General features: G+C 42.4%; 1 protein-coding gene and 1 long non-coding RNA gene across 3 annotated transcripts; one reads left to right on the top strand and one right to left on the bottom strand.

Moving 5' to 3' along the window:
* Positions 1 to 32: 32 nt before the first annotated feature.
* LOC120734611 lies at positions 33 to 6,899 on the top strand. The gene is made up of 3 exons (XR_005696048.1): positions 33 to 296; positions 2,543 to 2,655; positions 5,334 to 6,899. It is a non-coding gene; the product is annotated as an uncharacterized LOC120734611 (long non-coding RNA).
* abca7 (ATP-binding cassette, sub-family A (ABC1), member 7) lies at positions 354 to 27,679 on the bottom strand. Of its 2 annotated transcripts, none has more exons than XM_040033410.1 (49): positions 27,399 to 27,679; positions 25,547 to 25,638; positions 25,207 to 25,300; positions 23,756 to 23,897; positions 23,153 to 23,277; positions 21,817 to 21,935; positions 21,177 to 21,374; positions 20,996 to 21,088; positions 20,574 to 20,811; positions 20,247 to 20,386; positions 19,728 to 19,844; positions 19,441 to 19,638; positions 19,102 to 19,307; positions 18,679 to 18,855; positions 17,373 to 17,595; positions 16,958 to 17,179; positions 16,583 to 16,787; positions 16,204 to 16,317; positions 15,611 to 15,782; positions 15,249 to 15,380; positions 14,369 to 14,508; positions 14,123 to 14,260; positions 13,342 to 13,580; positions 13,120 to 13,177; positions 12,195 to 12,397; positions 11,458 to 11,584; positions 11,339 to 11,362; positions 10,979 to 11,127; positions 10,693 to 10,817; positions 10,483 to 10,584; positions 9,923 to 10,115; positions 9,608 to 9,702; positions 6,849 to 6,881; positions 6,621 to 6,717; positions 6,297 to 6,371; positions 6,000 to 6,169; positions 5,629 to 5,806; positions 4,672 to 4,932; positions 4,324 to 4,447; positions 4,087 to 4,216; positions 3,799 to 3,925; positions 3,561 to 3,623; positions 3,106 to 3,212; positions 2,870 to 3,011; positions 2,556 to 2,690; positions 2,332 to 2,435; positions 2,145 to 2,237; positions 1,564 to 1,813; positions 354 to 1,300 (listed from the first exon to the last, which is right to left on the bottom strand). In XM_040033410.1, the coding sequence occupies exons 2-49, from the start codon at positions 25,610 to 25,612 to the stop codon at positions 839 to 841; spliced, it is 7,125 nt and encodes a 2,374-aa protein (XP_039889344.1). In that variant the 5' UTR covers positions 25,613 to 25,638; positions 27,399 to 27,679; the 3' UTR covers positions 354 to 838. The 2 variants fall into 2 exon arrangements, with proteins under 2 accessions (XP_039889344.1, XP_039889336.1); XM_040033402.1 differs by lacking the exon at positions 27,399 to 27,679 and adding an exon at positions 26,705 to 27,372 and having other exon boundaries at positions 10,979 to 11,124.
* Between the last annotated feature and the right edge of the window lie 25 nt (positions 27,680 to 27,704).

Genomic DNA, 27,704 nt, shown 5'->3' with positions numbered 1-27,704 from the left:
GTCTCATTACCAAGCTGTCATACAAGAAACATCTCATGATGGGTAAAACCAATGAGATCTGTCAAGACCTTCACATGCTTGTTGCTAAACATACTGATGGGATTGTTACAGAAGAATTTTTAAACTACTGACGGTTCCAGTGAGCACTGTTGGGGCCATAATCGTGAAGCGGAAAGGACATAATTTCACCACAAACCAGTCACAACCAGTGGCTCTTTGCAAGACTCCAGACAGAGGAGCGAAAAGGATGATCAGAAGAGTTCTCCAAGATCTGCAAGAAGACCTGAAATCAGCAGGTACAATGTGGATGCACTCATCCATGATGGCCTATATGCATCCTTTTTTTTTTTTTAAACAAAGTATTAAATCCATTTCAGTAACTGTTCAGCACTTTTTCCCTGTGTAATTTCTCATTATCACACAACATAATTTGTGGACATCTATTGTTTGATATGGTATAGTTTTACTGTCATCTGGTGAGGATGTCAGCAGCACCTTTAGAAATATATTTACTCAGAAAACTGATGCTTTCTGTACTTATTTTACTCGCTGTGGAGGGTAAAGAGTTACAGATGAAAGAACTGAGCAAGGCACCGAAGTCATTACCACAAAGGACCTTCGGTTGTTTCTTTTAAAGCTTCTACTCTGTTTTTCTCAGACAGTAACATTTCAGTCCACTTGTCCACTGGCGTTTTCTTACTGATGGACTTTAAAGTGCTCATTTTTTTTTTTTTTTTTTTCATGTCCCTGTGAAGACTTTGCAGCATTCAAATGACATACGGAGGGGAAGATGAAGCTTTTGTTTGTCTTTGGTCCGCTCGTTTAGTGCCAGTCCGCTTCATAGCGTGCTCTCCTCTGAGTTGCCGCCGCCGACTATAAAGAGAACCGAGGGATCTTTGCTGGAACTCTCTGCTCTGCGTTTCGACCCACGAGATTTGCCTGATTCTCCCTGAACACCGCTGTTACTGCCGTCTGATTCAGTGCTGGCCCTGCGGCTCACCTTAGCTACCTCCCGGGCCATTTCCTCTGGCTGTGGTAGTGCGCGCATTGCCACAGAGCCAGATTTGCCTTTGCTAGATTTTTCTTTTTTCGGCTTACCCGCCTTTGACTTGCTGTCAGATGATTTCCCAGGCAGGTGTGGACTCTTGCTTGGTTGAGGAGGAACGATTGGTGGTTGTGGTTTATTGACGGGAGGATTAACTCTGTGCTCGGGTGCGTTTGGCTGTGCTGTCCCGTTACTGACGACCACATCTGTGAGGCAGTCGTCATCAGTCTGATCCTTGGCAAAGTTGACAAACACCTACAAAAGGTAAGGGGCTTTAGTATCACTGAGACTTATTCTTTCTTTACTGACCCAAGTCTTGTTTAATTATGACCAAGCTTTAAAGTGGGATTTGGCAGTTTGGGTATCGCAGCGCCACATGTGGCGAAAATCACTAAGAAAGAATCACTTGGCTCCACTTACATGGGATCACAGGCCATGAGACTTACACCACCCATTTTGCAGAAATAGTAATTTTCCAAAACACTAAAGAGGTTTTAAACCTTCATCACAGCTCTCACCTGGTCCAGCGTGGTCTGTGAAATGGAGAAATCAACGATGCCCAGCTCCTCGTAGTTGTTTGCCAGCACGTCGAAGACTCGAGCGAGGCAGCAGGCGTGCGAAGGTAGCTGGTACTGTAGCACATTCTGGTGCCGCTCCTTCAGCTCAATACTAGGAAAACACTCCTTCATGTAGGTGCTGACGGGACACGAGTCGGGGTCCGATTTGGTGTCTGCCAAACGAAGGATGATGGTGTATCCATCACCAAACCTGAAAGACGGGAAGGAACGAAGCACGTGATTCACGACTATTACATGAGAAGATAAACTTCTCTGATCCTGACCTCTTCACGAATTTGTTCACATTCCGTTTGGAAAGGGTCAAGGCTATTTGCAGTACTTTTTTTCAGTATTAAGTCAGAACTGGGGGTGAAATGCAAAACACTACAGGATGCACTTTCAGCCTGTCTAATGTAGACAACACACCAGACATTAAATCAGGGAGAAGTGCAGCGTTTCGTAGAGGTAAGTGGATATTGTTTAGCTGGTATCGGATCGTATGCCTATATTTGCTGTATCGCACAGCACTAGCGTTTGGTTACCTGTTCTTCAGGTGCTGCACAGACCCAAGACACCGAAACCTGCCGTTGACCATGATGGCCATCCTGGTGCAAAGTGCCTCGCACTCCTCCATGCTGACAATACAAACATTTAGAGACGGCAGTAAATATTTTGCCTTTACAATACAAAACTCCATCGGGAATGAAATAAAGCTGAACAGACTGGTACCTGTGTGAGGTTAGCACTACAGCTCTTCCCTCTTTGGTGACACTGAGAATGCAGTTCCACAAAAATCTTTTGGCTTTTGGGTCCATGCCAGTGGTAGGCTCATCCTGACAAAAGGTGTTGGGGGAGCATAGAGGAGATATGGAGTGAGATATAAGTTAGAAATATTTTAAGGATGAAGGTCATTCAATAATAACTGCATCTTTTCTATTAGGCTGAATCATCACCAGGAATATGACAGGTGGAGACCCGATGAGGGAGATGGCTGTGGAGAGCTTCCTCTTGTTGCCCCCGCTGTAGCCTCCAGCCTCCTGGTCTGCATACTGAGTAAGCCCCAGCTTCTTCACACCCCACTGTGCCACCTAGAGAACAGCAGAGAAACTGCTGACTGTAGCCAAACTTGATACTTCACCTCTTGAAATAACATTTAAAGATGACAAAACCTAGATTTTTACGATGGCCACATATTTAGCTAAATAAAAACACCAACTCTTCAGCATATCTTCCTTCATAAAACTCTAGCTTGGGAATTTTACACCACCTTAGAGACGAACTCCTCTGGCACCCCCCGCAGGCGGGCGTACAGCTCCAGATGTTCTCGACCTGTGAGCAGGTCGCTGATGGCATCGAACTGTGGGCAGTAACCCATCAGCTGGTGGACCCGCTCCATTTCTGTCAGCACACTGAGAGCAGAGAAATAGCTGATGCAATGTCTGTGGTTTGGTACAATAGTAGTTCTGTAGCGGCTGAAGTCACTGCAGCAGACATGCTTTGTACCTGTGCTGGCTGAGGAAAGCCTCTCCATGAGTGACAGGTGTATCTCCAGTCAGCATCCGAAATGTTGACGTCTTCCCAGCTCCGTTGACCCCAAGCAGCCCAAAACACTGGACGGCAGAGACATAAGAGCAGCATGCTACAAACATCTCTATTTATATACACACAGCTCAGTTATTAAGTCATAAGATAACAGAGGCTTTTACTAGCAGAAGCAACTATAGAAAAAGTAGAAGGTCCATTACTAGTAACGATGATATTTTTAGAAACTGCAGCACTACATGTGAAAGTATAAACAGCAGTTACAGTGGTGAAAAGCAGTACCTCAAGTTGCATTTACAATATCATAAAACAGTCCCTGTGATAATGTGGCTGTAACTACATGGATAAAGAACACAGAGCTGATAGCCAAAGGTGGTGTGTGTGTCTTCACAATCACTGGTGCGCAGATCCCTCACCTCGCTGCGAGGAATCCCGAGGCAAAGACGGTCTACGGCTGGCTTTCTGCCGGCTTTATAAACCTGAACAACAAGAAGCTTATTTGTTACACTTTTAAGCTGAAATTCACAACTCAGTGTCAGTGTAGGAAGAGGACAGCTCATCAGTGAGAGTCTCTCGAATGAGAAACATTTAGCTGCAGTAGAGTTAATTAGTGACCTAAACAAGTTCAGTGTTTACATTTCCTGCACGTTGTACCTTGCTCAGGTCGATCATGGTGAGGATGTCTGAGTGTGCTTTCCCACTTTTGACCCTCTCTCGCTCTCTCGCAACATCCTCATCCTCTGGACCAAGAGGAGGCAACTCAGGCTTAGTCCACCAAGGCCTGAACAAACACACAAGCAACCAACTCACAGATCCCACTTTTATTTGATTTCAGAATTTCTATCCATTAAACTGACACACTTGCACGGCAGCAATAAGAGGAAGGAAAAGGGAAACAACCTGAGAAACGAGTGCAGAGAAGGTTAAAAAAGAGATTTTTACCTGTAGCGGATGAAGAATTTGTACTGAAGGAGTATGGTAAAGATGAAGAAGACGACACCTTCTACTGCCATTGCAAAAAGGTTCTTTCCTACAAAGTCCCACTGAAGGGGGTCCAGGCTTGGTTTGGTACCTGGAGGAAAGACATTACATATGTATTTCTATACCTTTTTATACTTTTACAAAGACTAAATATAGATGTATGAGCAAATAACTCTTTTGAGGCTGACTAATATGTACCCAGCCTTTTGAAAGCATCCACCATGGCCTGGTTTTTGGCCATGTCGATAAGTCCTCGTCCCAAACAGAAATGAGGGAAGATTAAAAACACCTTCTTCAGGATTCTGTTCACCTCGTTCAGATACTGGAAAGACAAAATCATTCACATGATGTATTAGTTAAAGGTGCATTAAACAAAATTATGTTTCTACTGCAGAGAAATATTTTAAGGAACATTTCCTTAGTTAAGAAAATGTAAAACAAGAGGGTTAAAAGCATAGTTACTGTTATTTACATATATTTATGCCTTACTTATTCCTAGAACACAGGTGAAGAAGTAATTGAACTTCACGCCTGCGTAAAATTTACCTCATCTACAAACAGCTCCAGGACGAAGGTGGCGATGCTGCCGTTGATTCCAATGAAGAGGTTGATGGAGGTCAAAAATACATAAGCTGTGCTTGGGACAGTGAACACAAAGGATGCTGGGTACATAAGAGGGGTTATGGACCACCCGTAGAACAGGAGGAGCAGGATAAGAGCGGGCAGGTTGGTCTCAGAAACGTATGACTGCTGCTGGAAACTGATGAAAATCAGCACCACCATGATAGCAGGAATGGTGTAGTTTAACTGGAAACAAAGAAAAAAGGGAAAACTATCCTGAGCCTGGATTTTTATCTAGTCAAGTATGTGATGATAGTCTAAAGGCCTTTACACACCTGACATGTAAAATCTGTACAAATATTTCGTGTTAAAAATGTTTCTGGGACGATTCTCAATGCAACTATTCATGCTCAGTAATTTCCCTGGACATTTATTTTTTCATACTGAGCTTGAATTTTCTGATTTCTTTGGGTCTGAATAAACAGCATTGATCAATCTGACCACTGCATTTGGCAACAAGAGCACTCGTAGCTCAAAACATGTATTGGATCCACAAACGGTAAAATAATACTATTTTACTTCAGACACACAGCTAGACGCTTCTCCAGGTCAATCAGGTCTCTGAACTTATGTCTCTGCTTCCTCAGATGTGGAAGCCAACGAGAGCTCAAACTGTCCCACCGACATCCTGAAATGTGTGCGAAAGCACCGTGATACAGCTGCAACTCCTGGATCAAACCGTGAAATCTCAGTTTCTTCCTTGTCTTGTTCAGAAACATCAGGACCAGCTCATTATCGCTCAATGCTGTGTGTAATGGTCTTTACAGTGACAGTACCCTCTACAGTAGTAAATGGATTGATGAAACTTCCTGACTTACACTGATGCATACAAATCTGTCTGAGTGAGGACAGTTAACTTCTTCTATCTCGAGCTGTACTGACCATGTCCCAGGTAAAATTGGCCAGCCAGTAGAGAATCGGTTTGACCCCGCTGACAAACTGCAGGTGTTTAGCTTTGCTGACTCGCTCCTCGATCAGAAAAAGGACGAAACTGGCTGGCACGAAGGACATGGCAAAGATCACACAGATGGAAACCAGGACATCCACCGATGTAGTCATCCTGAAGGAGAAAGCAGAGAAAAACACATCAGAGGACTGTGGACCTCTTTATTTAAAAAAATAAATAAATAAAATTTTTACAACAGTGCAGAGTTTAAATCCACTCTAATCTTCCCCCTCACATAAACAGAACTAATACAACGAGCACAAGAGCCAAACTGGTCAACTTGAACTCTCCACAGCAGTGAACTAACATGGCTACTTCGGTGAGCTGCTCCTTGGTGAGGTTGAGTGGGTGATTGTAGGCAGTGATGCCGTGCTTCCTCCTCTCAGGACCTGGCGGCAGACTCGCTCTCAGCAGGCCGTTGTTCATCACATTGACAAATGACACCATGGCGTGCCAGCCTTTGTTGTTGTACCACACCTGAGCACAGAAAAGAGAGCGTTTGAGCAGACACAAATATCTGGACGCATCACCTACATCGCTTTCTTTAAAGTCTGGGGAAAAACAAACAGAAGACACAAAGACAGATAAAAAGACGCTCATTTACCTTCACATTGTTTTCACTGTTCAGCCCTCCTAAGACCTCTGGGAGTCTGTGCAGCAGGTTTCCCAGTGAACTGTTCTGTGATGAAGCAAAAAGCAGACTCTGTGTTGACGGCTTTAATGGGGAATCATGTGGTATGGGGGATGGTGGGTGAGGCTTTTTATTGTTATTAGCTGGTGCTCTGGTCAGGACTAGCTTTTCCTGGCACCAGCAGTAGAACTTCCAGCCCTTTTAAATATTTTACTTCCATTTTCCCTGCTTTTCTCTCTGTAAAGGTAGAAAAAGGAATTAGTCTTATTAAAGCACTCATCTTAAGGCTCTCTGTACCTGTGGGACTCGGAAACGAGTCCTGATGGCCATGACCGAGTCTTGGAGATATTGGGTTTGAGATACAGCTCTGCCTCCGAGGGAGAAGCCTCCGTATCTGTGATACATTTTAGAAATAATACAAAGGTGGTTCAACTGAGTTCATTTAAAACAGTTCAAAGCATTTAAAGAAATATCACAGTTAAATAGAGCAGATATTTTGTATATTGGTGTAATTTAACAGCTTACCTGAATTCATTCACCCACTTCTTGGTTTTTAGGCTATTAAAGGCAGAGAGAGAGAGAGAAGCGATCACAGAGTTATATTCATGATGGAAAAATGCAAATCAGTCAAAGTTTATGAAGACATTTATGAATACTGTGAAGTGTTCGGTCAATTGGGATCAAAATTAATGATAGCTATTAGGGGTGCAACGATACTCGTATCGATATTGAACCTTTCGATACAGTGCTTTCGGTTCGGTATGCATATGTATCAAACAATACAAAATTTGCAATTTATTTTATCAACTTTCCTTCTGACGATGCTGTCTGTGTTGAGCGCTCAGTGAATCTGCGTTCGACTACTCCGCCTAGGCTGCACTGTCTAGCGCAGATCCACTGAGCACTCAACACAGACAGCATCATCAGAAGGAAGAGAGCAGGGCAAGCTAGCGAGACAGGAGTTAAGCTCCCCCTTGCAACATGGCAAATTGAACTTCCCCCACCCTCATTCAGATCTGGCGTTTGGAATTATTTTGGTCATGGACTAAAGTAAAACAGTATGTTGGATGTGCCACGCAATGCTCAATTACATGGGTGGGAACTAGTGTGTTAGCGCGCAGTTAGCTCGTTAACGTGTTAGCCGTCTAGCCCCATGCAGGGGTAGCTCATTAACGGAGACTTGCCGTGTTGTGGCGTTAACGTCATTTCAAAGAGATTAACGCTGACAGCACTAGTGGGAACACAACGAATATGACTGCACATTTACGCCGACATCATCCTATTGCAAAGACAAGTGGAAGCAGACAAAAACAACAAGCATGCATGCTACAAACTTTACCCGGGTCATTTAGACAGCCGTTAGCACATGATTCTCCTTATGGGGACCTGATATGTTTAATATTGTGGCGAGCTCAGACAAGGAGGAGACGGAGGTGTCGTTTGGTCTTGCTTCCCGTGAGCTAGCCAGGGAGCACAGCCGTTTATTGACATCTGCAGAAGAACACTGCCGCTAGCTAACTGCTCAGCGCGGCAACCGCACAGCAACAACAACAACACACAGGGCGCCCTCTGACCCCGGAAGGACACACCGTCGCAGCGAGAGGGCGTCACCCGTCACTATGGCAACATAAACAAAACATAACTGTACAAACAGAACCCCGAACAGCCCTGACCCGCTACAATATGCTGCTGAGAATATAGCCCAGAAGAAGCGTATAGTATAGCTTTTATTTTGGAAAGAGCCATTTCTCTGTAATAAACTCTCTTTTCCAAAGATGAGTGATTCCTCAATCAGATACAGGTGTTACCGCGCCAGATCCGCGGCCCCGAACCGTAGTAAGGAAACCTCTGGCAGTTACTTGAAGGTTCCGTAACTGACTCGTAGCCGGCAACAGCTTACTATACAGGTCAACTCCGCTAGCAAAAAGATCGAAGGAGGCGTAGGAAACTGCTTCACCGAACTTTATTTCTTCTCTAAGGCACGAACACCGCGTACAGTGGGCTGAAACAGTTTACTCACAGCGAGCATCGCCGACATAACTCTGGCTGTCGAGGGAGTTATTATATTCCTTTTATTTATTTTCTTTCCGTCTCTTCTGTAGCTAACCGTTACTTTTCCCCCTTCTCCGCTCTCTCTCTTCTCACACACACACACACACACACACACACACACACACACACACACACACACACACACACACACACACACACACACCAGGCAGTCCCGCTACACACATCCCGAATACATTTCCCATCAGGCTTCATCCTTAAAGGGCCATGCCTGTAACACAGGGCTCGCAAAATCGCTAGCCCGACGTCCCGGGGCTAGCGATTTTTCCAGTCGGGCTACCAAAATCTATCTCTGCCCTGCCCGTCGGGCTATTGTAGGAAGAAAAATATATGTCAATGCTTTTGCATTATTTCGGAAATGTAGCTGGGTAATTATGTCATTGGCATCGGTGAGCCCTGTCAATATGTGACATATTGAAATCGCGTTTGAATTTGCGCTTGTTTTTTGCTTTCACACTGCAAATGTCCAGGTGCCTTCTTTTGGCGCACCGGCTGGTCACGACCGGCGGGGGAAAAGTCACTCGGGTCAGAACATGGGGTGCCACCATCATCCCACTTCTGACACCAATGTGGCGAGCTCAGACAACGAGGAGACGGAGGTATCGTTTGGTCTTGCTTCCCGTGAGCTAGCCAGGGAGCACAGCCGTTTATTGACATCTGCAGAAGAACACTGCCGCTAGCTAACTGCTCAGCGTGGCAACCGCACAGCAATAACAACAACACACAGGGCGCCCTCTGACCCCGGAAGGACACACCGTCGCAGCGAGAGGGCGTCACCCGTCACTATGGCAACATAAACAAAACATAACTATACAAACAGAACCCCGAACAGCCCTGACCCGCTACAATATGCTGCTGAGAATATAGCCCAGAAGAAGCGTATAGTATAACTTTTATTTTGGAAAGAGCCATTTCTCTGTAATAAACTCTCTTTTCCAAAGATGAGTGATTCCTCAATCAGACTGATATATTTATTTTTTTAATTACTTTTGTTTCAGCAACATTAAATTTAAAAACTGTACTTTTGAGTTAAAATATATATTTATAATTTTAATAAATGACAAATTAAAAAGGCATGAACATTTTTTTTTGTATCGAAAAAATATCGAACCGTGACACCAAAGTATCGAACCGAACCGAACCGTGAATTTTGTGTATCGTTGCACCCCTAATAGCTATATGTATATTTTTATTGTATTGAGTTAATGAAGTACCTTTTCTTAAGGATTTGAGAGTAGGTCTTCACCAGGTAATCTGAGATGTTATAACTTGTCAGATTTTGCAGGATGTCTCCAGTCGGCCTTTTAATCTGAAAAATAAAAAACTGCAATGGGTCAGTTGAAAGCACTGGGGTCCAGTACAGTACAGACATAGTCTACAGTATTTAACGAAAACAAACATTTCATGACAAAAATTCAGATAATGTTGGTTCTGTTATGAGTTAACTGGTGATATTTTCTGATGGTGCAGAGATCGGATCACTGATCACTGTGTTACAGTAAATCAGTCCTGATTGAGCCCGCGCTGACCTGTGGAGGCGGAAGCCCTCCAGCACCCTCAGGACACTCGGGGAGCATTCGGTAGACGTCTTCTGTGCTGCACTGACATTCAGGTGAGGGTCTGTCTCTGCTCCAGTTGCCTCTGCTGAACATGTCCCAGGTAGAGTAAGATAACTGTGGCCTCATGAATAAACCACCCCGCCCAGCTTCACACTGAGGATCCCTGCAGGGAGAAGACAGTTTTGGTGTCATAGTCATCGATGTGCAGTGAAAATATTAAAAAAAGTATGCAGATTTACTCAAATCTATATGTTTACTTATAGAGAGATGCAATTTCAGCTGAATGCCACTGGAGGTTTTATATTGTCTAACCACTCTGTAACCAAACTAAAACCGACACTTTCTGGAAACCTGAGGAAAACGTGCATGCATTTTAGCCACAGCAGTAATATCTGTGTAAGGAAAATAAATATTTTCTGGTGCCTAATACACTGTATTTAACATCATCATGTCTCAGCACCACAAGTCCTTCTATCTTTACTACTGCCTCCATAAATACCACTGAAACCAGTTCAATGGGATGATCTTACGTCATGTTGTCCTCCTTTTCCATGCACTTGGTACCAAATCCAGGCTGGTCAAGGAGAGCTTCAAGCAGATTCTCCATGGCTGGGTTTCCAGGATCATCGTTGCTGTGAATATAAAAACACAGATGAAAGAATTCCTCAATAATATGCTCAATAACAGAAACAAAATGCCGAGGGAGCTTTTGTAGGCAGTTACGACTCAATGTGGGGTACCTGAAGAAGGTGTACTGCTCGCCGTACATCCAGGGATGCAACTGTAGGGCAGGGTACTTCCCAAAAGGAGGAACAATAAGGCTGAAGAGCAGGGCGATCAGCACAAATACAGCAGGGAGAACGATCTGAGGCACAAATCGAGACGTCCTTAAAGATATCCGTCTATGTTTCAGAATAACTATCATTCTGCAACATGTAGCTAATGACAAGCAGCTAATTTCAAAGAAAAAGGCATAGCGGTAGAAGTGGGTGGATATTTTAGTCAGCTGCTGACAGATAGTCTAACCTGGGCAAAGATTCCCCGACGGCTCCTCCGAGCGTAAAGCCAGCGTTTGATGAAGAGCGCTCTCAGCTGCTGCCATGTCAGCCACCAGCCAGTTGCAGGCACCCCACCGTGGCCATCGCCATTCAGCAGGTCTGTCTCCTGAGGTTCTGCTGACAAGAAAAACACAATGTGAGAACCTGGACTGTTAATGTACATTTAACTGATAAATACTTGGACCTAGACACGTCCAAATAAACCAGAGAAAAAAAAACCTGAAATGTCATAATTTAAGTCTACTTTTTTTGCATTTCACTTATATTCTACTGAAAAAAATCAATCTCATCTAATAATTATTTTCAGCCAGTTGCGAGCTGAGAGTACCTTTTCTATGAGGCTTTTTCCTTCCTGGCAGCATTTTGGAAACAAACAGTCACAAGGGGAAACAGAACACTTACATGTGCATGATATGTGTGTGATTGTGTGCATATACACACACACACCTGTTTCTGCTTCATCTAGAGGATGGCCATCAGTTCCCTGTCCTGACGGCTGCTGGCTGTGGGGTGATTCAGGCTGCACCTCTGCTTCAGTGTCCACACCTGTCTCCTCGGCCACCCGCAGAAAGATCTGCAAAATACTTTCTATTTAAATCCTCCGTACATGCGCAACAAGGCACTCTTTCAAAGAGTGTGAAAACGAAAACAAAGAAACAATAAATAAACCCCACAACATTTTATTTGTGGAAACAGTGGAAATCTACAATGTCTTAAAGGACATTTGATACTCCACTCTGTTGCAGGAGTTTCTTATAAAAACTCAGCCAAAGCAATTTTAAGTTCAAACTGAGGCATTTTCTTAACGGTGTAAGCTGCAGACAGCAGGTGGCAGTGAAGGGAGCATCCAGAAACCTTGCAAAGGAGCAGAGAGTGAGAAGGTAAATCATGCAAATGTGACTTATCAGGCGCCACAAATCTGCTATCAGTGCTAATCGAAGGCTAATGTTAAGCCTGTTACTGGCACGGCAGCTCCACAAATATCCAGCCTTCCTGAAGAGACAGATAATACGCCATTCAATCCGTTTACTTTTATGTCACCCTTGTGGACCGTGCATTCACTATATTGATTACTGTGTAATAGGAGATTTTTATACTAGTTTTATCACAACCAAGCACTCACTGATCTAGTTTCATATTTTTCAGTGATGTAACTGGGAAATGTAACTGTAACATTGTCTCACCTCCTCCAGCGTGCTGTCTGACAGCCCGTAGCTGCTGATTCCCAGTTCAGTCAGTCTCTGGTCCAGTGCGATCAGTAGGATGGCCAGGCTGCTGTCTTTGGCGGCCGTCTGTGGCAGGTTGATCACCGCCTCACGTCTAGACTCCTGCACCAGTCTGGCACCAGGGATGTGGTGTTGAACCAGCGACAGCAAAGCTGCCAAATCTGCCATGAAGATGATGATGAATGTGATTTTAAATTGCTTCTAAAGATGTTTTCAAACATGCACTCAACATTTTCAGTCTCTCCTATTGTAAGCTACATATTCAAAGCTACACATAAACCCGAAAAAATGCAACTTCAGACGTTTAATGCAAAACAGGAGGAAGTCCACGGACACAGCCCACGACTAAATAGTTTGTAGAACCAGCTTAACAGCAAGAAATGGAAATAACCATTTTCTATAAGACTTTATCAGTCTCTCAAATTGTTGTGGGTGAATTTTAAACCCACTTTTATTACAAAATTGCTTTAGTTCATTGATGTTTGTGTGCATTCATTTATGCACAGGTCACAGCATTTCAATCAGGTTGAGGTCTGGACTTGGCGAGTGCAAAGCCTCGATTCTTCAGTTTTTCAGCTGTTCTGTTGTCCTGAGATCATTGTCTTGTTTTGACCAAGCTTTTGGTGTGATGGCCACATCCTGTGGCTTCAAAATAAGCTCAAATCATCACCCCTCCACCACTGTGCTGACAGTTGATATGAGGTGTTTGTACTGAAATGCTGTGCTTTGTTTTCGCCAAATGTGGCGCTAATATCTTTGTTTCGGTCTCATCTGCAAATGATAATTGCAGTTTCTTCGCTCCAGACCAACAAACCACCAAAACGTCTGCTTTTACATTGGTGCTCAACCTTGCTAATGATCAATTAATGTAGTTTACACTCACATGAGCTGCTATCCTCACTTCCCAGCCCGGTGTCTTCACTCAGTGACGAGTCGCTGTCCTGAAACATAGAGCAGAGAACGGTTCTTTCAGTACTCCACATTTCTGTGCTTTCATTAAACTTATGTACAAATTATAAAAACTATATAACAGCAAGGTAATAGATAAACAATTAAAACTTTAAATTTGCTTTCATTTTTATGATGAATATAAATGAAAACAAACCTTGATGAGAGGAGGGAGCTTGTTGGAGCTGGTACTGGTGGAAATACTGAAATTACTGGGAGTGCTGGTGTCCAGTCCTTCCCTCTTCACCACAGTGAGGTAGTAGCCAGACCCCAGCTGGGATTTAAGGAAGAGCGGTGAGCCACAGCAGCACAGCTTCCCCTGAGAGATGATGGCGATCCGGTCACCTAACAACTCTGCCTCGTCCATGTAGTGGGTGGACAGGATGATGGTCCGGTCTGAGGGGGAAAGAGAGCACGTTAGTGGGATTTATTTTCTTATAAGTCTCAGAATAAAGATCTCGAAAGAAAGACAAGCATATCCAGGCTTTACAGAGATGTGGATCAAGGTTCCTTTGCTCAATTACTTCCCGTTTTATTTGTCCTGTCCTGTGTGCATTGTATTTAGTTTTAGTTCTTTTGTCTTGTTTTCCCCTGATTAGTTTCAGATGTGTTCCCTGGTGTCTTCCATTGCCATCAACCACCCTAGTGTGCACTTAAATCCCATCTTTGCCTGCCTGTGTTTTCCACCCCACTTGAATCAATAGCCTTTGTGTTTCTGCTGCTTGTTGGATTTTTATGTCTCGCCTGAATAAAGGCTAGTTTTACTGTTTATTAAGTTTGCCTGCTAGTCTGCTTTTTGGTTTCATGTTTCCCACTAAACATAACAAGAAGAATGTTATCTTTAAACAAAGAACCAACAAATGACGGTTTAGTCTCCTGGCTAAAATGTGCTTTCTTCTCACCCTCAAACCCTGATCAGAAAACACTGTTCACAGCACCTTTGCGGTATTTGAGCAGCAGGTCCCAGATCCCTCTGCGGGAGTACGGGTCAACCCCAGCTGTAGGTTCATCCAGGACGACCACCTTTGAGCCTCCGACAAACGCTATCGCCACAGACAGCTTCCTCTGCATGCCGCCTGACAAATGGAAAACTTCAAGCTTGAAAAGAAAACTGACTGAAAAACAAACCTGTTGTTTTTCATGCATAAAGTCTCAACACACTGGAGTTAAACTAGTAACTTTACCTGAAAGGTTTTTGGTCTGTTCGTGTCGCTTGTGCAGGAGGCCGACATCCTCCAGCAAAGTGTCCAGCTCTGCCTTCACCTCTGCTTCAGACAAACCCTTCATACAGCCATAAAACCACACATGCTCCTCTACCGTCAGCCTGAAAGAAGGAGAAAATATGAAAATATCTCTTTAATAGAAATCTGTTCCAAACAGTCTACACTATAAAAAAAAAAGGTATTCTGAACGTTGTTTCAACACGTTGCAGCTCGGGCCTTGCATGTCTCAATAAAGGCTGTTTATTCTTCTTCCTGGCAGATGTCTTCAAGCATCTGTTAAGTGCCATCGTCTGGTCTCGCCATCAATGTGTATAGGGATTAAGTCTTTGGCTGGGCCACCCGAAGATAATCAGAGGCCACTTCAGCATGATGTTAGCCGTTTACTTTGGTTTACAATTGTGACGTGATGAAAGGCGACGCGTGTCACAAACATAGCCCTTGGAGTCTTGTAAATGCAGTTTGACAGTTTATGTGCATCTACAGACAGCTGTGAGAATTTTCACAGCTCAATTCCTTCCCAAGTGAAGTGTACGTTGTTGTCTCTTTTTAAATTATGTTCAACCACAAGTGAAAAAACAAGTTCTAAAAGGCACCTGAGTGCAAATGATGTAAAACCAGTTTCATTAAATTTCAATTTTTTGACTTTCAGCTAACATGAAACGATTTATAAGCTAAAGAATTAGCCAAAACAGATAATTTGGTAGTTTTCTTTCCTAATTAAAGTGTTTCATTTCATTAAACAATCAGGAAAATAAATTTAATAAATTACAATAACCACTTAAGAAGCTACATGCAAGCTACATAAAATCAGTTGCAATCAGAGCTTGTGAGCAGGCCTTACATGTCAAACAGGACGTTGTGCTGGGGACAAACTCCCAGCGTCCTCCTGATGAGGTCCATGTCATGGCGGATGTCCATCCCTTTGATGTACACGGTCCCAGAGGTGGGTGGGAACAGACCGGTCAGGACAGATCTATCAAACATCAGACACATTAAAAAAACCATACTGACCCAACGTGCCATCTACATGAAACTACAATCACATCTCTCATTAACCATTTATTCTAATGTGATTTTAAAATTTGAAGCCACACAGCCACAGCTTTGTTTGTAAAACCACATTGCAGTTAATGAAGCTCCAAAAATTCTGCATGTAAATTATGTTTGTGATCCACAGTCTAACTTTCAGCTAGCTGCTCTTACATGGTGGTGGTTTTGCCGGCTCCATTGTGGCCCAGGAAAGAAGTGATCTGCCCCTCATAGAACTTCAGGTTCAGGTGGTTTACGGCCAGTTTCCCCCCCTTCTTGTAGATTTTCACCAGATTTCTGATGCTTACGCCCAGAATCATGTTACTGGGTTCTGGTTCAATGTGATCTAATTACAGGTATAAAGAGGCAATATTAAATCTGTGAATATGCGAAGGGAAAACAGCACATTATTATGCCTTAAAACAACAAAACAAATGCAAGAACACAAAAAACAAATTGAAAAGGATTATGGGTAGCTTGAAGTCATGAAGTCTAGGCTCAACTTCAGTCTCCTTGTTTTCTAAAATCTTTTTAATTAATTGGCTTATAGTCTCATCTCATTACCTTGATTTGTACTTAATGGTCTTAAAACTGTAAATTTGCCAGGAATGTCTTTAAACTGGCATAAAGAGCTGAGCTCAAAAGTCATCACGGTGCAGGATGACAGGTTACTAAAACTCTGTCCACTAAAAAAGCACCTTATATAAACGATAAGTGACAGTAATGAGCCTTCCTTTGGGAACCTGCAGTGGAAAATGAAACAGTACCTTCATTCTGTTCTGTAGGTGCAGGGGGGATCGGCATGCCTGCTTCAAGGGGAACACCTCCCCAGTAGTTGAGCTGAAAGATGAAGTACCATGGCCTGGGGATCCCATACTCACCTGGTGTATAAAACACAAACTTATGCACACATTCATCCAAAGGATAACATTACAGTGTTTAAAAAGATAGCCAGTGGTGGCTACAATGTTATGCCACTGAACAACTTTAGTTTGTCTCTGAACTAAACACATAAAGTGAAACACAAACAAAAGCTTCCAGTTTGAGACACAGGACAGAAGACCGTGGTCGTCTCGCACTTTTTAACAGATAAACAGATGTAAAATATCTACAGCATAGCTAAGATAAAGCAGGAAACATCCATACCAGGAAACACTGCTTCGATGTACCAGGCAGCGATGGCATAGATGAAGGCATCCACATACAGCATAACTATGGAGACAGTGAAGCTGTATCGGTCTCCCTCGACAGGGCTGGAGTGCAGGTTGTACCACTGAATGCCCACGCCTTGCTCTTCATACTGAGAGAAATACTCACAGCCAAAGCCAAAGGCCACAGGAGAAAGGAAACTCTGAGAGAAACAGACAGTCACATTACACCCTGTTAAATCATTGACTGACATTCATAAATAAAACTAAGCACTCTCATATAAGGCCCATGCTCATATTTAACAATTAAGGGATTCCTTTTCCCTATAAAATGTTCCCTGATGACTGCACCCTATCATTTTTTTTTACTTACAGCTAAGATTCGGTGTGTGCTGTTGAGGTGGTCTCTCCAGGCGACACACAGGACGTAAGGCAGGTAGAGTCCGAAGTAGATGAGTCCCCCGCAGGCAGCTGACAGGTTGGCCTTTGAAAAGAAGGTGCTGATGAGGAAACACTGCATGATGGTGGCGGTGGCAAAAGCTGTGAGGAAGAAAAAAATAACGGCTGGGTTGCTGTACGGCAAGATGTCGCCCCACTGCAAAAAAAAAAAAAAAAAAAAAAGACATGTTAGTCATCACAAGAAACTATAAAACACTTTAATGCACAGATCATTTCCACTAGAAAAATTCTCTCATTACTTAAAAAAATATGACTGCAGACTTTGTGATGTTCACATTTTCCTGTTCAGCCTACAGGGTTGTGCGTGTGATGACGGATCATCATCTTGCCTTGAGCAGAGCGATGAGCAGTGCCGCAGAAACCAGGAATGGCACTATGCTGCTGATGAACCAGCTGAACCAAAGTGTCCCAGTTCCTAGACCCATGATCCTCATGGTTTCCTTCAGCCTCGCCTCCTTCTCGTACACCACACCTTTGATGATCATGGCCACAGAGTAGATCCACGCCAGTGTCATGAAAAGCGGCAGAGAGCGGTTTAGCACTCGAAGAAAACTGTGGGAAAAATAACCAAAGACGAAATGTGTGTGCTGATGTTAAACCAGTGATACACGGAAGGCTACAGCAGCAAGTGTTAAACACAAAAATGTGACAATTATGAAGGTTTTCCTGAGCTGCACTCCAACAGGAAACTCCCAGACACTCAACTTGTTATTACAAGAAGCTGATCTTGTTGCACTCTGATATTATACTCAGGTTCCAAAAACCACGCTCACTGTAAAATATTAAGTTGGGTTTTTTCTATACATTTTTTTTTAACTCTGTTTGGATCGTGCCTATAATTATCTTTTTGTCCATGTTTATTCTCCAGCTTCTCTCTTCAGCAGGTTTTTTTAGTAAAGGTACTACTAGTTCTACTACTTCTAATGATTTTTCTAATACATTTAGTATTAGTTTATAAGTTAGCTTAAGTTAGTTTATAAAAGCAGAATTAGAAAAGGATGGAACAAGTGTGGCTTGTTTGGAAGGGATGATAGCACAAAGCTGGTTTGCAAAGTTACAAGACTTATGGAACAATGTCCTTTGGAAAGACCAAATCGGAGATGTTTGGCCATGATGCACAGGACCACATCTGGCAAAAACCAAACACAGCACATCAGCACTAACACCTTAAACCAACTGGTCAAGGTGGTGGTGGAGTAGTGGTTTACACTTGTTTGGCAGCTACGGTCCCTGTCCACCTTGCAATCACCGAGTCGACCATGAACTCATCTCTCCACCAAAGTATTCTAGAGTCAGATGTGAAGCCATTTGCTGACAGCTAAAGCTCGGCCCAAATTGAGTTACGAGTTTATGATCCCAAGCAAAAATCTACAGAATGACTGAAAAAGAAGAGAATAAAAGTGAGATATGAAAGAGATTTTCTTTGTTATCATGGCTTAATGTTTCCCCTCAAGGACAGCAGATTCAGCTATCTCAGAAACACAGAGACAGGGGCTGACAGGTTAAACAGAGACCTCTCAGTTCATTTCAGATCCAGCGTAACTCTCTCTCCTCACCTACAGCTGCTCTACACGAAAAACTCGACTATAGATCAAGAGAGTTCACAACATCCATTTACAACTGCACGCCACTCACACATCGTCCACATAGCAGGGGTAGGGCATCTGCTGGACGTAGATGCCGGTAGTCTGTCGAACTCCGGTAAGCACTCGGCTCACCGCTCTCTCCACCAGGTCCTGAACATACACGAAACCACCCCAAATATAACGCATGTCACTGAAGGGGTCAGCAGCTGGACCCGGATCCCAAAACCTGAAGTTAAAAGAAATCATGAAATCAAGAATTAAAGTGCTAGAGAAACCGTCCTAAGGTCTTCCTTGTTTCATGATGAGGCTGTCTCAGTATGGTTAGTTTAATTACACATTAATTACAGCATTATCCAGAACAAACAATAACAGCAGGAGCAGCCCTGTGTTTAACTGCTGTAAAGTGTTGGTTAAAAGGAATAAGCTACTGCTGATAGCAATGAACTATAACAGGAACAGTACTTCTCAGTACCGGTCTTTGAGCTTGTTGGTGCGGGTCACATCATCAATGTCCATTCGGATCTTGTATGTGACATGTGGGGGCAGCTCAGACGAGGAAGTGTTGGGCAGCAGGAAAACCACACCTGCCCAGAACTGCCTGTCCTCTAGTAGTTCCAGCGCTCTTTCAATCAGCTGACCCTCAGTTTCCAGCCCCTCCAGTTTGTTTAGTGAGAAGCACTGCAGGAGACGAAGGAAAACATGCGGAAGATATAAACAGACAATCACAAGGAAGGTGGAATTAGGCTTTAAGCAAACTTCACTTTTCTATTTTATTAATATTTAAAAATAAATAACAGCAAAGGAGGAGAACCTCTGTGACTTGTGCAAGAGTGGAGATAGTTTGGTTTATGTCATTGTAGATGTCCAGCCAGGTCAGCGGTGCTCCGGGCCTCCGTGGGATATCTGGAGAGGGTGTCGATAGGAAGCGTGCGATGCGTGTAGCTGTCCAGGGTGTGTCTTCCAAACGCAGGTTAACCAGTACTGCAATCTCTGGCTGCCTTAACAAATCCTATCTCAAACACATACACAGACACATTATTATGACTGAAAAATGCTATATATTTCACTCTTTCCTCTTGTAGTGAGAGAAAGTCTGACCTGTAGCATCTTAACCTCCACACTGGTCTCCATGTAGCTCTTGATTTGTGGTCCCACTTCAAGCCAGGCTTCATTTAGCTCCTGGATAATCTGCAGGTCTTCAAATGTTTTGTTCACCTTCAGCGGAACCGAACTTAAAGTTAGCTTAAGAAGTCACGTCTGACACATCTTACAGAAGGTAATATTAGTCAAGGTTTCCTTTTTAATTAAATTTTTTTTACATATAATGTCATATTGTAAGATAAAGACCTTAAAATAACACAAGGAAAACCCCAACTATCAGACAATCCTCTATGAGTATACACTTGGCAAGCGTGGAGAGGAAAAACTCCTTTTTAACAGGAAGAGACCTCCAGGGAGGGGCAACCACGTGCCCTGAGTAGTTGGTGTTGGGGGGAGGAAGACAGGAACAAAAAAAACCACTGTGGAAATTGTTTGAATTTTGTGGATAAAAAGCTAAAACATCCTGGTCTGAAGACACCTTCTGTTTATAAAACAGTGAGTATAAGATTGCTGTACCTCTTTCATAACTTGCTGGATTGCAGGAGTGTTGGGTGTGTAGAGGAGTTTTCCTATGAACAAAGGTTTGATTCCTCTCCACACAATGCGAGACAGAGGGTTGGACTCCAGCGCCTGGATCAGATTTTTACAGAAGGGAGCTGCAGGAAGCAAAAAACCCGCCAAGCAGGACAATCGTTAAACAACACAGGTGTTTCTCAGTGGGGTTGTGTTGATTTAAGTGGTGTAAGTGCACCCTGAAGTACAGAAGGATCAAGGCCTCAAGCCAGGTCTTGTCTGCACATATTGCCATTAACATCCTGCCACAGAAACTGCACAGCGTCTTACTTGTATTGTTGTTGTGTTCCACATTCACGTCCTCTGTGCCATTTTTGCCCAAAAAGGACTTGATGTCATTGTCTTCATACCAGTTAAGGGACGGGATGCGTTCACCGTCAAGTTCATGGTGACCGCACACGATCTTTGAAAAAGCTCTGAAACTTTCTCTGGGCATCGCTGTGCGATTTTCTGGAGACAGGACACGAAGAGCCGCGCTCATGTCTGCAAAACTGGAGAGGGAGGAGATCTGAAAGAAGTGAAGGAGGAACAAGAAGCACAGAAGAGGCAGAAATGAAGGGCGAAAACGGGTGAGAGAGAAATACGACAAAAAATGATGAAGGTCTGATGGTCTTAGGTCCTGAAGCACCTCGAACTGATCATGTCCAGTGTGATTAAAATAGAGATATAGACTGAATCTAATGTGCTCTTACATCATCCAGGAGGGCAGTGAGCTCCTGGGAAACTGAGGTGACAGCCTGACTGATGGCCCTGAGTTCTCCAGCGTTGGCCATTAGACGGTCTCTCTGACAGGGACAAGAGGTGGCCCGTGTTACTCGTGCTGCTTTGAATTCACTAAATTTCGCGCTGGTTTCTCCATCAGCCGATGCTTACCGTCAAGAACTTGGTCAAGTCGAGCTGAGACAGGAAAAGGCGCTCGGTCTCCTGCAGCACATCAGCTGGTAAGTAACACATCTGGGTCTGAAGATCAGTCATGGCGGTTTCTCCTCCATCCACCGTCAGCAGCTGTTCTAGGACACTTCTATTACACACCATGTCCTTTAGCTGCATCTCCGCTACAGCCAGTGTAGTCTGGAGTGGACAAAAACGTACTTTTAAGGATGTTTGGCCATCAGACAAAAACAATACAAAGGTAATAAGCTTGCTACTGACCCAACAAAAAAAATTCAGTGATGCCTTAAAGGGAAAACTAACAGTTTACATTAAAATATCATCACAAATTACATGACTTTCCTGTAACAAGTTACAGTAACTGCTTTTCAGCACATAATGTAACTTTGGTGGCAGCAAACACCTCAAAGACTTGTTAGTGACAGAAATCTTATTTTCATTTTGGATTATATCTTTCTTCTTCTTCTTCTCTCTGTAATAAATGTTATTTATTCTGTGTAAAATTTTACATTAGATTGGTTTATATCTTTAATCCTAAAAGGGATTAACCACTTAGGCCAAAAGAGTTTTAGTTCTACAGAGCAGATAATGGGTTTATTTGTGATTTAAGCCAGTAACCAACCTGAAAATTAAGTCTAGCATTCAGCAGTGTGTCCACATTCACAGGTGACATGCTGGCATTGGTCAGGAGGAAGGTGGAAAATGTCTCATTTGGTCTCAGGTATTGTTTTACTGGGAGATCTGCAGTGGAAATACACAGATTAAGATTACAGCCAAAACCCCACAAAGCCCCACAAATCAAAGTCCAAGCTAGTTTCAACACTTAACATCTAGAATAGAGCTTGCAGCTGAGTTTGCAGTATCAACACTTTAAACTTAAAGTTAGAACAGTTAATTTGTAGTTTTTTCAGGTAGCACATAATGTCCGATAGTTTCTTCCTTTTCATACTGACGTGTTTGATAGATTTTAGCCTTATTTTCTATTTTATCAGCTTTATCATAATTTAAAAAACGATTTTTCCTGCTGCTGAGAGTAAAAAAACACAATTACAAACTCATAAAGTTAAAATGCGACCAGCTACAGGGAGGCAGAATAGAATCAGCCCGGTTCCAGTCACTGGTTCATTATTAATGACTTGCAGGTCACAGAACAGTGCAGCAGCTTTCTCCATGTGTTTGCTTGTATGATTTCTGCTCACATAAACTCATCGATACAGGCTTCATCATTTGAACTTCCTTCCTTATATTTTTGCTTTTCTTATCTAGAAATCTAAAACTGGTTCACCAAGAATAACCTGCTTTTTCTCTTCTACTTGTCTCCTGTGAGGTTTAACTAAATATTAATTTCATCCTTCCAAACAGTTACCCAAATGAAACAGTGCAGCAGGTTCTTTAAACTAAGACCTGAGCACATGTTAATGTTTGCCTTGCTGTAGAAAAACAAAACACTGACAACCTGCTTTCATTCAGTCTCTTGTTCAACAGGGGAAGTAACTCAATATGACTGAGGCAGGGCAAGCTAAGCAATCACTATGTCCTGCTTTCACAACAGCAATAAGACACAATCATTCAGCTATGCTTAAACCACACGTACACATACTGAGTAAGGCCTGCTCAGATACATCAAAGTTAATCCAACATTCCTTTCTTTGTATAAATTCTTGTTTTTTCCCCCCTATTTCTTTTAAAAACAAAAAGGTTTTTGCATTTGTGTGAAAAGCGGGAATAAAGCGCAGCTACATGGCAACTAAACTTAAAGAAAAAAAACCCCAGCTAAACATTGACTTTATCTAAAGCTTCATGTTCTGCCACAATGACCGTACTTATTCATGACTCTTTCTGGCTAATGGTGCCCATTTAAGAAAGAAATTCTAAACTGCCCCTCTTCAAAGTTTGCCCTGAGTTTAATATGTATTCCTTGGATCAATGCTTCAACAGATTGAAACAAGCTGCAGTACTTGGCAGAGCTCCACTTCTTTGTCCCAGCTTCCGGACGCTCTCCATTAGCTTCTGAAAGCCGGCGAAGCTCTGATTACCACTGTAGGCCAGAACGGCCTGGACATCCACTAGAAGCCGAGACAGTCTGGAGGAAAACAACAGTGAGATTGAGAGTGTGTGTGATACTTAATGACAGCAAACACTGACTTCATGTTTGTATACAGACCAAGTCTATTCAATCATATTGCCTGCTAATCCTAAATTTGCCTTACTTTACTGTACACTGTTGTGTACAGTAAAATAATGCAAAACTGTGAGCTTTTACGTCATATTGCCTGAAGACAAGTGTTCTGATTTCCTTCAGAAATATTTTAAAACTATTCCTATAGGATGTGTTTATATAAAGTCGTGCAATGTATGCACATTTTTGCAAATGAGCTGAAAGATGCAGGTGAGGTTTTTCCATCTGCTTTATTTCTAAAAATATACTTTTGCTTACAGTTTTTCTTGTTTCAGAACACTTGTAATCAGAATACTAGTACTGTACCGTTAAAGCAATGATCCTACTCTAAACTGCACCACTCTAGGTGGTTGGCCATGTTTTTAATCTCCGATCTACCTACATGGAGTTGTTAAAGTTGCCAACTTGGCTGGGTGTCTCTCCTGGTGTCTGGCTGTGGAAGCAAGGGTTGTTGATGTTGCAGATAATGCCCTGAATCCAGGGCAAGGTCCCTGCTGATGGCAGGGCTTTGTTTGGAAAGTGACCTACAAGGAAAGAAAAGGAGATCAGCCTGAGCCACAAAACAATGAAAATACTGTAGAAGTGACCTAAAATACATCCACCAGGTACTAGACTGAGCAATAATCCTAACATCCTATCCTAGGATTCAGCTGTGTGTTAAAACAGTGCCACAATCTTCCCATTAGTGGACATCCCAGCAAATCCACCTGTTTCTTCCTGTTAAAAGTGAGTTTTTCCTTGCCACTGTCGCCAAAGTGCTTTCTCATAGGGGGTCATGTGATTGTTGGGTTTTTCTCTGTATGTATTATTGTAGGGTCTACCTTACAATATAAAGAGCATTGACGCGACTGTTGCTGTGATTTAATGCTATATAAATAAAATTGAATGGAAGGTCTGACTATGCAATGTTCAGAGAAACTGCAAAACAGCCAAGAGCTACATCTCATACTGTACAGGTCTCAGTTAGCGTGTTAAATGCTAACGTTCATGCTAGTGCAATTTAAAAAAGACTGAAACAGTTTGTCTTGTTTCGGAAGGGTTGCCATGAGAAAGCCTCTTTTCTATAAAAAGAAGATGGTGAAGCAACTCAGGTTTGTAAAGTTTCATCTGAACAAACTTCAACTTCATAGGTGGTGATTTGTTCAGTTCTCCACCTTTATTGACGCTAAAGGTGATGAACAGCAATGCTGTGAAGAGTGTGACAAAATCTCTCCACAACCCTAAGAGAGATTAATAAATGATTACTTCAAGTTATTGCTGCTAAATGTGGACCTACAAGCTAAGGAGTCATGGGTGGGCTTAGTTTTTTACCGAACTGCATAAAGTCCTGTGACGACCTTTCTCACATGGCTGTATATATATGTAAAACTTTAACTTTGTTCGGCCTTACTGATTGTGGTCCAGTGGAGGCACTTAGAAACATTTCGTGTAGGTTTCGTGTTTGATACAGAACGTTTATTGATCCTTTGAACGAAGTTACCATAAATGCCTCTGTATATTGTTCTAGTAAAATTGAAGTTCACCTGTCTATCAGGTAAAACTTGGTCTAGTTTACATCTTCTTAAACTCAAAGTTAGTGAGATGTAACTTTATCATGCACAGACTAACTGCCCATTACACTCTGACCTGGCATGCTGTGTTTTCTTAGGTTACCAGTTATGTCACTACATGTTTATAGAGAACTAATCAAAGCAGGTCAAGAACACAAATGTGCGTGTGTGGCACAAGACTCACTCTGAGTGAGTTAATCCTCTTTAACCAGTTGGCAAAAGGCCATTTTTAAGACGTGTAAGCGTGTTTGTGAAGAGACACAAATATCCCAGCATCACTCACATTGGCTCTGTTTGTAAGGAGGGTGCGAATGACGGACAGAGATAAGGATGACGAAGAGGAAGAGCGGCCAGAGGAGCTCGATAATGAGCTGGATCTGCACAAGAGGAGAGCATAAGAGGTGTTAACAGTAGGTCAAACGATCAGTGACCTTTACGGGCCAGGATTATAGCCAGCAATGAAACTGACAAATAAGTGCTGTGATACTTCAGATGGTGATGTATACACCGGAAAACTGAAGAATGATCTCATGTACTGTGCAGTCTTTGTCTCGTTCATTATGCTTCCTTATAGAATCAAACAATCTCTTGCTTTTTATCCTAAGTAGTGAAGATGTGATCACCTTGTTCCTTCTGCGGTACGTGATGTTCTTCCAGAGCAGGAGGAACAGTTGTCTGAAAAAACCCATCGCTCCTACCTGACCATGACGTGATCCTGGAAAAACGGTGGGGAGAAGAGGACAAGTTCATCAGGGCAACTGTGAAATGTACGCAAAGGAGAAAAGACAGACAGAGCCAATACTGCAATCATTGACAATCAAAAACACAGCAGGTAAAATAAGTCCTGAATACTTCACTAATGTTCTAAGTAACCTGACCAGACCGTATTCTCCTTTTATTTCACAGGCTTGTCTAAACTTTGCGGGAGCACCTGGTCATGCCCTGTTTCTGGTGAAATTATGTACCTTCCACTTCCAAATTATGGCCCCTGATATTAATTATCACTAAGTGGCAAATTACTAATGACTGATTTCAGCTGGTGTCAGGACTTTCCATGCCTTTTTGTATTTTCCCTTTTGGGTGATATAGAAAATTCTTAAAAGGAAAAAGAAGTGTCATTATTAATGTTAACTATGGTAAATGGTCTGTATTTGTATAGCGCTTTACTTAGTCCCTAAGGACCCCAAAGCGCTTTACACTACATTCAGTCATTCACACATTCACACACTGGTGATGGCAAGCTACATTGTAGCCACAGCTACCCTGGGGTGCACTGACAGAGGCGATGATAAATTGATAAATCGAGGTGATGATAAATCGATAGTTATCATGATAAAAAATTATAACTATGATAAATGTTATTAGTGAAGACAGACCATACAAGGTATTGAATAATCAGCCCCGATCTTATCTTAAAGACCTCATAGTACCGTATCACCTAAATGGTGCACTTCACTCTGATGGCTTACTTGTGGTTCCTAGGACATTTAAAAGTAGAACGTGAGACAGAACCTAAGCCTTTTAAGATTAAAAGGTTTAAATATGTAATTTCTGATAAATCTTAAAGTTTGTACAGGATCAGTCGACAATAAACCCTCCCTTAGTTCTGCTGCAATAGGTCTAGGCTAGTGGGGACTTAAATTATGTAGAAAAAAGTTACAGACCTGCCAGCCTTACTATGTGTGTTTAGAGTAAAGGTTTTCTTCTCTGCTCACTCTGATCTGCTCTAGTCAGACAATCCCATGCTTGATCCTGAAATCCTCCTGATCCAAACAGCTTACCTGTCTCACTGTAAGGCATTCACTTTTGCTCAACCATTCGTCCAGAATATGGTCTCTTCTAGATTTAGAAAACAACATAAAGCTGTTTAAGTAAAGCTAGAACTGCTCTGACTAATTCCCTTTGCAAACCTTACAAAACAGTCTGCATCTCTGCCCATGTCAGTGCAGGTGTAGGATGTAGTTTTTATAACCATTAAAGCCGGATTTTTTTTTTTTTTTTTAATATATTTTTCTTTATTTTGACCGCCAGGTTTCTCACGGGGTTGTTATTTCCTGTTTCAGAACAGGAAAACATTAGCAGGTAGCTAATGCAGTGTTGATGTAACAAGGTACAGTAACGATTCATGCTCCCATAACACAGAAACTACGCATCCACATAAGTTACAACTTTGCACTGCTTGAATGAAATTAGGTTATTCAATCAGGTATTCTTTTCTTAAAGTAGACATGTTAAAGAAATAAAATAAAATCAAAAGTACACTGTAACTACAAGTTTATCAACAACAATATTTAGCGGTTAAGCGTAAACTTATAATATAAGGGCAATAGCTTACAAAAGCTTGAAGAAACATTAGCTTCCTTGTCTTAGCATCCTATACAGTGATGTTGCTATTGTGTACATCAGCTCATTTACGAAAACAGTGAAAAGAAACCAATTTGATTATCTTAGTGTAAAACAGACGTTAATGATTACCTCTGTATAATAAAGCTGATTTTAAAGCTCCTCTCCAGCGGCCGACAGCTTGACATTGACTTCCCAGTGTTTGCGATAGCAGCTGTAAGCAGCGTAAAGTTCCGCCCACACATGAAGCGGATTGGTCAAACACATTCAAGGGGGCGTGGTCGTAAAAGCCGGTTAGGAATCCGATTGGTTACTGTTATAATTTCGTAACTGAAGAAAAATGTATTGGCTCATGGAAAAAAGAGAACTGACAGGTTCACAGCGCTTTAAGTAATATGAACCGTTCCCTTGTGTTCAAGAAGTAATTCATAAAGAAGG

This window comes from Simochromis diagramma, unplaced genomic scaffold (genome assembly GCF_900408965.1).
Source record: "Simochromis diagramma unplaced genomic scaffold, fSimDia1.1 OVJJ01000334.1, whole genome shotgun sequence".
In the NCBI taxonomy this organism is placed as follows: domain Eukaryota; kingdom Metazoa; phylum Chordata; class Actinopteri; order Cichliformes; family Cichlidae; genus Simochromis; species Simochromis diagramma.
This window is presented reverse-complemented; position numbering and strand designations above follow the sequence as displayed.